At 31.8% G+C, this 10,561-nt stretch overlaps 1 protein-coding gene across 1 annotated transcript in view; it reads left to right on the top strand.

Annotated features, from left to right (window-relative positions):
• Window positions 1-4,809: 4,809 nt before the first annotated feature.
• LOC108367023 (RNA-binding protein fusilli-like) overlaps window positions 4,810-10,561 on the top strand; it is a 50,640-nt gene continuing 44,888 nt past the window's right edge. Inside the window, exon 1 of the mRNA XM_017621542.1 lies at window positions 4,810-5,200. Coding sequence (XP_017477031.1) covers window positions 5,072-5,200 — 129 coding nt within the window. The 5' untranslated portion in view covers window positions 4,810-5,071. The remainder of the gene's footprint in view (window positions 5,201-10,561) is intronic.

The raw sequence follows: 10,561 nt of genomic DNA, 5'->3' as shown, positions 1-10,561 counted from the left end.
TTGGATAAATAAGAGCCTTATAAAGTTATAACATAACATAACATGACATAAGATAACATTAACAGTCTACACGACCTAAAGCAGTTTTCTAGGTTCATCAGAAGATGGATACTTTTGAAAGTTTATAAATAAGTATGATAGCGACTTTTGGAAGAAGAGTTAACATTGTATGCTATTTTTTCAGAATATAAAAAGATTTTGCACTGTGTTGTTAGTGAACATGAACCTACTTTAAATACTGGTACGTAATCCACCAAAACCTAAAAATCGAAAAAATTTTACGTAGTGCACTTTGCAAGTGTAGTACTCAAATCTTCGTACAAACTTCGAGCCATTTGAAACTTATACTTTATTCTACTGGAATTCAATGGACAACAAAACTGCATACTCAGAATCTAATTAAAAAACTCGAAATTTTTACGAGAATTTGTTGAATCTTTTTTTAAATTGCATAAATTTTTAAGGCAGTATAATAATTTTTTCGACTACTGTACAATGTACAAAAAAAGTGCGGTTTTTACGGTGGGATTACCAAACCTTGTACATTTTAAGACTTCTACCAAAATATTTCTGAAAAATAATAAGATTTACGTGAGCTGGACTGGTTTGAAAATACCTCTAAAATGGAGTTTTTTATGAATAAAAATAGTTTCTTAAAGGATTTTTTGGAAAAAATCCTCCCAGATGATAAACAGTTTAAGCTTAAAAAATCNAGAATTTGATGCTGTTTTTTAACTTTTTTCAAAGGTTTGGGTAAGAAAAACTTGAATAACTGCTGCAATACTTTACCGATATAGACTATGAGGTATCAGTGGAAAGGTATTTTCTCACCTTTTTTGTTTCTTTGCAAAACAAACTTATTCACGTCCCAAAGTTTTCTTTATCAAATACCAACACATCCTAACTCAACATGGAATGACACGCGTTTATCTTACCTTCCTCTTTCATACTTTGAATGAGCTAATTCGCAAAGAAATTCAAAGGGTGAGAAAATACCTTACCAATGATAACTCATAAGTTTAAATTGGTAGGGTTTTTGGCAGGGTTATTCAAGTTTATCTTAAACCAGTCTTTGATAAAAGTTCAAAAACAGCATCGAAAATCTCATTAGATATTATGATTCCGTAGAAAATTTGTTTAAAATATTTGTACAAAAATTTTTTAAGCTTAAACTGTTTGGTAATCTGAGGGAATTTTTTTCAAAAAATATTTGAGGAAAACTGTGTTTTTTTTAATAAAAACTCAATTTTTGGAGGTATTTTCAAATTGGTCCAGCTCACGTAAATCTTATTATTTTTCAGAAATATTTTGGTAGAAGTCTTAAAATATAATAGATTTCATAATTCCAGTGGAAGAACAGTATATGTTGAAATAAAAGTGAAAATAAAAGAAATATTTTGCCATTTTTTAAACAGATGGCAACCCTGTTGTTGTTGTTGTTGTTGTAGCGGCTACAACAACCCCGCCCAGGACGGTTGGTATCTCAGTCCTTGTCGTCAAGTTCCNTTATAATTATTATAAGAAGTAAATAATATTCATCTTGAAATAAACGTCCCGAGAGACCACAAAAATATAACAACCCATATAATTATTATGAGAAGACGTAAATAATATTCGTCTTGAAATAAACGTCCCGAGAGACGAAAAAAATAAAAAGCCCATATAATTATTATNACTGCTCCAAAAACCTATATCCCGAAAATGAAAGTTATATCTGCAAATCATAAGTTGTTAGAGCACTTTAAAGGCTCAAAATTTACCCCAAAATATTTACCATTGTTTCCAGGACACACACCAAATCGGTTACTTACAGAAATGTATTTTTCAATAGGTTTGGAATTTTGTCTTTGAAACGCCTACGGTTGCCAGACGTACTGATTTTATCAGTACAGTACTGATTTTTTAACTCTTGTACTGATTTTATTCATTTCTTCAATCAGTACGATAATGTCCTGATTTTTCACAATTTGTATTGATTTGTACTGAATTTTCAATTCGAACAAAATACTTTAGGATTTTCTTAAGGTTTTTACATAACTTTGGAACTTCCTTAAACTGTACTGTAAAATGTTAGAAGAAAATAATTTAATTATAGTTGACATGTTTCAGATAATGTTTGATATGCCCAAAAAAATAATACAATAAAAAGATCAATCGTTTTACGGGCATATCGCCGGCTCGTTACGTAGCAGTTGCGATAATATGATGCAGCTTAAATTATTTAAAAAGAAGGCTGACATTTTTTTGTCGTGTGTTGTTAGTTATCTCGAAAATAAATAACNTATTTAATATATACCAAAATATTGTCAAAAATAAGTTCTCCGGCGTTTTAAAGTATTATCTGTTACTTTCATTCATAATTTTGCTTTGAATAAAAATGTACTGAAAAGTACTGATTTTTTAAGCAGGAAAAAGTCGAACATACTGATTTTGCGCATACAAAATCTGGCGACCCTAGAAACGCCACGTCTTTCTTTGAAATCGCTTCACTAGTTCTCGTGCAATAAGCGTTTTCGTGAAGCTCTAAAAATTACAACTACAACATTTCAGCATAACCTCCATCTCGAAACGCAAGACGTATTTTACGTCAAAAAGTTATAAACATTAAATTAACAAAAGCAAAATAGCCAAAACTCAGCAGCAAGTGTATATGTAGAAAATAAATTTGTTTGATATCGATAGACTCTCTGTTACCGTGGTCCGATCGCGGATACTCGTATATCTGCATATTCGTCTCTAGAAAAAGAGTTCCCACATGTCAAGAAATTAAATTCAAAAAAAGTTAAGTGTAATACTACAATATGGGATCAATCGAAATGGTTTTGAAAAGGCTTTATTTCTTAACTGCATGTATGAGGGTTGCCACCTGTTTACAAAGTTAACTCCGATTTGAATTATGGGAATTAGGTAATTGAAATATATACCACAACATGTGTGTCAGATAAAATAGGTTAAGAGGAATTCAGATTGAAAGCATTTTGAAGAGGGTTGCCACCTGATTACACAGTCAACCTCCAGTTGAATTGTTGGAAATAGATAGTCGAAATATGTATCACAATATGGGTGTCAAACAAAAGAGGATTATGAAGGTTATATCTTGAAAATATTTTGAAGAGGGCTGCCACCTTTTTGAAAAGTTGGGTTTTAATTTAATATTCACAATTCAAATCAATACTAATATATATTTTAAAAGCCGTCTTTTTTCTGTTCGCTCGAGAACGGCTGAACTATTTTTTTTTTCGAAATTGCTAACACCTGCTGCAGACGTCCCAAGGATGGTTATAGGCTAAAAAAATGTCTATATATAAAGGGAGCGTGGCACCTCCTATACAAACCGAATTTTTCATACTGCATATTAGAGTTGGGCACTTTAGTTCTTTTGAGTGAACCATTCACTTATAGTTCGTTCACCTTCTTCTTTAGTTCATATAGTTACATTAGTTCAATTTACGAATATATTTTTGTTATTTTAAACAAAGTTCAATTATTTTTATTACCATCCTACATAAAAAACCTAAGCTTTGTTGTTTTAATACAATACTTTTAAATACATACCTATGTAAATACATCATACAAATTGTATAAAAATTATTCAACCTTTTTCAATCGATGGCATACATTTTCAGTAATTGTAATCTTCTTAGCACTATTGTTATTACACAAAAATATTTAATTACGTAAGTAGCATATTTAATTCTAACATTGTTTCAACCTTTTACTGAGTTTTCGTATAAATAAAATACAAATAAACGAGTCTATAAAACAAACACTTTAACAAATTCTCAGAATGTAAACAAATGTAAATACATACATATGTACGAAATGTAAACACTTATGTACATAGTGCTGTGCAAAAACATTAAATTAGAAAGCTTGTTATTTAATATGGTAAATGAATTATTATATTATAGGAATCAATCAAAATGTTGTTGTACCTTAACTACATACATATAGGAAGGTAGACACCGGTTTAAAAACCCAATTTAACATGGTTTAAGGAAATTAGATAATTGAAATATCTATCACAATATGGATGTCAGAGGAAAGAGTTTTGACAAGTACCGAGGCATTTTCCTCCATATAAAAGTAATTGACCAGCATACTTTATATGGGAGAAAATTATTAAAAATTAACCCGATCTTCTAGCGGCTTGAAATTTGCACTTTAATCTACTAAAATTTAGAGAGCTATAAAACTGCGTACCTTGTTTTTAAAAAATTTTGTACATATAAAAAGTTTAAAACTTTTGAGTGTAATTGTTAAAGTTTATTTAATTTTTTAATTTTTTTACAAAGCTTGAAATGTGAATTTTCGTAGTGCTGATCATGTGATGTGCTGGATTTTAACACAAAAACTATAAATATTAAATAAACGAAAGAAAAATAACCAAAACTGGTCAAATGCCACTGGTATTACTCCCTAATCGTAAACTACATGCTGGAGAGCTGTAAAACCTTAGGATGTGCACTTCCTCCACAGTCAACTTGGCCAATACACCAGAACTTAAAAACTGTGGAAGAAAGGTACTTACCAAAAGTAGCGAAAAGTATAATTTTTATGTACATAACAACGTAATAAATAAATGCAGTTTTTAATGCAAATTTGTGTTTTTCTGTGCAAGTAAAAATCTAGAAAACTACACGTAGGAAATAACAATTTGTTCAGTTCATATAATCGGTATAAGGTCCTAATTTAGAAATTAATTATAGATCATTTGAACCAAATCCACTGTTGACCAGTGTTATTCACTGGTTTTATTACTTTATATCTAATGAAACGTTTAAAATCAATAATCCTTATTTCTTGCAGCAATATATTGGAGCTGAAGAGACGTTATTTCAGATAAGTCGGACTTGAGATAAGAGAAGTGTGGATGACACTGGTTTACTTTAATTCGTGACAAGAGTATAACCGATTTAATAGATTATAGTATCCTATTGGAAAGATTTTCACACTTAAAGAATATACAAATGCAAAAGCAAAACCGAGGAAAATACTGTCTGCGACTTCATAGATCAGCCTGATACTAGCCAAAAGTTGCACCAAACGCGACAAATATTAGAAAGAAAATATGCAGGTTCCAGAGCGATTGGTATCACTATATATTGCAACTTGCGGACAAAATGGCCCCGGACTGGGAGCAGATGAAAAGGAAATAATACTGCTGGTGTACGTTGTTTTGGAAGCAAGCAGTGGCAAGGTAATATACAATAAGATTCTTTAAACAAAAAATTTACATTTCCCTTACTTCTGAGAAGATATCGTCGGTCCCTACAAAGAGTAGCACATTTCACTATTCGCGAGGAAGACTAGTACGTTTCACTATTAGCATGGAAGACTAGCACATTTCATTATTCGCGTCGAAAAGTAGCACATTTCAGATCTTTGCGTGGAAGAGTAGCACATTTCATTATTTGCGTTGAAGACTAGCACATTTCAGATTTTTGCGCGGAAAAGTAGCAGATTTCACCACGTGCGTTGAAGAGTAGCACATTTCAGGTTTTTGCGTGGAAGAGTAGCACATTTCAGATTCTCGCGTGGAAAAGTAGCACATTTCATAATTTGCGTGGGTTTAAGGGTTTAAAGTAAATCATAAAAGTATAATTTCCATTAAAAATTCAAGTGCTTTTATTATATTTCTATAATTATATTTTACAATTTATGAAATTCAGATGGTATATAGCGTTTAGTGATCATTTGTTGAAAATATTCAATTAAATTAAAGTCCATTTAAAAAAACCCTGTAAGCCCACGTTTAAAACTTGGTAGAAATCTAAAAAAAATGCAACTAATTTCAATACAAATTTCAAACTTATTTACTCAGAAGTGTAACAATTTTTTTGAGTATGAAGCTTTATAGCTCATTCAATTTTAGTATGACAATGTGCAAGTTTCAAGAGTCTTAAATTTACCTTTGATTCTTTTTATCGCATTTGCTCCCATATAATGAATAAACACAATATCTTTTTATATGGAGGAAAACCGCAATAACGGAAATTTTTAGCCGCTTGAAACTTGTATATTATTGCAGTAAAATTGAAAGGCCTTTAAAACTTTATACTCGAAAAATTCTGACAAAATAAGTTTGAAATTTGGATGTACATTTTTTGACTTTTTTTTAGTTTTCTACAAAGTTGTAAACTTGGGTTTATATGGACTTTTTCAGAGAATGAACTTTATTTGAATGAAAATTCTTAAAAATAAATAAATAAACACAAGTGAAAAACAATATCACTTTGAAATGGGGTGCTCTTGATATGACTGCATGTACATATGTGTATGTTTCTCGTGTTTATAAATAGACTAGCGGTATCCCGGTGTGCTTCTCTACACCAAATATTGAAAAAAATATTGAAAAATGAATGAAAAATCCAGGAATTTTTCTATATGATTTTTTTTTCTATATTGCAGCCATGTTTATACTTCACTTAATTTATCCGAAGAAAAAAAAACACAGCCCATCATAGCAAAAATTTTTCACTATGTTTTCCATTTTTCATTTATCTGCTGTTGTACCATATACGTGGTTCATGTGACAGACATAAACTGTTACATATCATGAACCGCTGGACCTAATTCGGGCACACTTCACATAACCCATCTGCATGATAGTCCGAATATAAGTACCGTTTAAATTTGGTAGAATTCGGGCACTTATTTTTTATATGTAAGATGGGAGGTGCCACGGCCTCTTTTCCAATACCGCCCATTTTTCTCCGTGAATATGGAATTATTTGATATACCTCTATACCAATTTCCAGTACTCTACCACAAATATTTCAAGAGATATATGTACAATATAAAAATTTTAGTTAGTATGGGAGGTGCCACACTCCCTTTTACGAATTTGGGCAAACTTCAAATAAACCATCTGCATGATAGCCTGAATATGCCGTATAAATTTGGTTGAATTCTGTGAAGCCGTTCTCAAGTTATAAGCTCACACCAAAAACGTGTACTTATTTTTATACATAAGATACATATGCCACGCCCCCTTTACCAAATTTGGGCAAACTCCACATAAAATATCTGCATGATGGCCCGAATATGCTATATAATTTTGGTTGAATTCGGTGAAGCCGTTCTCAAGTTATAAGCTAACTCACTAATTTTTATATATAAAATAGAGGCGCCACGCCCCCTTTTCCGAATTCAAGCAAATTTCACATAAACCATCTGCATGATAAATTGAATATGCCACATAAACTTGGTTGAATTCGGTGAAGCCGTTCTCAAGTTATGAGGTCACACCAAAAACGTGCACTTATTTTTATATATAAGATTCCTTGAGGAAGACGCGAATATTCATCGAAACAAGTAGGAGGAAAATAAACGTTTATTTTATTTGTAATAAAAGACCGAAAAGTTCCATACACAACATTAAACTTTCAGCTTAGTCGAGGAGAAATAATAATAACATAGTACTTGTATGCTTGGTTTTTGTACGGCTGCTAGTACCACTTTATATGAATTTGCTACTCTTCCACGCATATAGTGAAATGTGCTGCTCTTCCAAAAATCTGAAATGTGCTAGTCTTCCCCGCGAATAGTGAAATGTGCTAGTCTTCCACGTGAGAATTTGAAATCCGCTACTTTTCGACGCGAATAATGAAATGTGCTGATCTTCGCAGCGAATAGTGAAACGTGCTAGTCTTCCACGGTAATTTGAGATGTGCTACTCTTCGTTGGGAACGACGATATAGTGGCGACGCAAACTGCCAACCAGGTTTTCTTTGAAAAACAAAAGGGTCCTTTATTGATTTTTCAAAGAAAGTATTTTATTGTTAATTTGCNACTTTTCGACGCGAATAATGAAATGTGCTGGTCTTCGCAGCGAATAGTGAAACGTGCTAGTCTTCCACGGTAATTTGAGATGTGCTACTCTTCGTTGGGAACGACGATATAGTGGCGACGCAAACTGCCAACCAGGTTTTCTTTGAAAAACAAAAGGGTCCTTTATTGATTTTTCAAAGAAAGTATTTTATTGTTAATTTGCTACATTTTTACTTCCATTTTACAAATTAGATTTTAAATTTTAACCCTTATTTGGCTTTACCAGTTGTAAATACTTTGAGAGCACAGCGCAAGCGGCACGCAAGTCTTCGTCGATTAATTTATTGCATATCTTCTGTAACCATTGGCTAATTTGCTCGATTAAGAGTCTTTTATACTCCCCATTTTGTCCAAAATAAGATCTCATATAAAAATAATGAAATTCAGGCGGTATACAGCGTTCACTAATCATTTGGTAAAGAGCACACTCTTTGTTTTTTTCAAGGTATTTTTGCTTTTGGCCATTCATAGCGTTTTATGGTTGAACATTTAAAATTTTTTTCAATATGTTCAACTTCTCGTTCTGTGAGGTCGTATTTTATACACATATCTACGTGATTTTTGTTATTTTGTACTGAAATTTTCCTTATAGGCNATATACAGCGTTCACTAATCATTTGGTAAAGAGCACACTCTTTGTTTTTTTGAAGGTATTTTTGCTTTTGGCCATTCATAGCGTTTTATGGTTGAACATTTACAATTTTTTTCAATATGTTCAACTTCTCGCTCTGTGAGGTCGTATTTTATAACATATCTACGTGATTTTTGTTATTTTGTACTGAAATTTTCCTTATAGGCGGCATACACCATGCGTCTGAATCGCGAGTCAGTTTGGATGTGTTTGTGAAAATAAACATGTCTAACACTTGGCATGACTCTGAATGATTCAACTGTCAACTGGCGAGTCAACACGTACACAAATGACTCGCGAGTCAGATGCACCGTATATGCCGCCTATTACAATCGATTGTTTTTTTTTTGCTAATGAATTTTATTTTGCGTTTTTTCTTCGACATTTTACACTTTCTCACATCAGCCGACACCACTCTCCTTTCATGAACACATCCTTTCTGGAAGTATGCCGTTTTATACGAACGTGCATTGAATCACCAGGCCTGCCTCCACAAATATAGAAAATTTTGTACGACTTAATAACGGGTGATTTTTTAAGAGCTTGATAACTTTTTTTTAAAAAAAAACGCATAAAATTTGCAAAATCTCATCGGTTCTTTATTTGAAACGTTAGATTGGTCCATGACATTTACTTTTTGAAGATAATTTCATTTAAATNCCCTCCACAAATATAGAAAATTTTGTACGACTTAATATATTATATGGACTAATGTGGACGAAAAATCTGTCTATGTGAGCCAGCCAGTTCTACCTAAGCTAACCTTACCAAATATAATTTTATTCATATGAAATGAACTATGTATATGAACTATACATATATGTATTTTTAATATTCATATATATTCAAAGCTTATAACACACGATTGCGGTATGGCAAATATGAAAGAGGAAGAGCTCCAGAATATTGGACCCCTTCCTAAACGTATTTTTTTTACAGTGTATTGAAGTTTTCCCAACTTGATTGATCTTATAAAACTACATTTACCATTAATCTTGTTTTAAACGGTATATAGTAAAATTTAGTGGCGCATATTTTGTTTGGGCCAAATCTAGCAGAAATTGAAAATTTCCCCCTGACTTATTGATTTTGTGCACACCAAGTAATTGTATTATTGTAAATTTAAAAAAATTTGCAATATTGCGCTTAAGAAGCCTAATGTGTTCACCAAATTTGGTTGAAATCGGTAAAATAGTTTTTGAGATACAAATATATGATATAAGTGGGCGGTGCCACCCCCATTTTCCTAAAATTTCTTGAAAAACCACTTTTTTCCTAAAGAGCGATTGTATATACATATCAATCTTTAATAAATATTGATGAATTCCTTAGTCACACTGCTCGAAAAATCTGAAAGTCCGGTACATACACAATATAAATTCTAGGCCGAATTTAATAAAAGTTGCCTAACTTCGACAATTTTTATGCGATTGCAATAAATGAGCTATCAGTTTATTTTAAAATAGATTTAATTTTGGATAGTACCACATATTTTGAAATTGTGGAAATTATCGACGGTCCAAATTTAAAAAAATTATGAGAAATATGGGGTTTTTTATTATTATTATTTTAAAACTCATAAATATACAAATTCATATTTTCTGACCTAAGTCGACCTCTAAATGACCTTTAAAACTATATAAAAATAGGCAACAATAATTCTCATAAAAACGAATAAAATTAGGGGTAGGGTCTTGAAGTATTTTCAATGGGCACCCTAATAATTAGTTACTTTGAAAGATCTCATAAATAAAAAAATTGCATTGACTTACCACCACGAAGATTGCCTTTCCTCAAATTCTCGTTTCCAATTATATTCGACTTGGTTGCAGGTATACTTGCATTAATTGCATATGTAATTAGTGTCTGTAATTTTAGGGGATGTTTAAAAAGATTTGATTACTTCATTACTTCATTAATTAATTAATTTATTTATTTTTATACCCGAGCGCACTTGTGCACAAGGGTATTATAACTTTGTTCACGTAACGGTTGTTTGTAACAGGCAAAACGAATCGAGATAGATATAGACAAATGTATACATAAATGATCAGAATGAAAAGAGAAATCGATTAAGCGGTGACTGTCTGTCCGTCC

The sequence above is a fragment of the Rhagoletis zephyria genome, unplaced genomic scaffold (assembly GCF_001687245.7).
Source record: "Rhagoletis zephyria isolate East Lansing unplaced genomic scaffold, Rhagoletis_zephyria_1.1 Rzeph_scaffold_02499, whole genome shotgun sequence".
Lineage (NCBI taxonomy): Eukaryota > Metazoa > Arthropoda > Insecta > Diptera > Tephritidae > Rhagoletis > Rhagoletis zephyria.
This window is presented reverse-complemented; position numbering and strand designations above follow the sequence as displayed.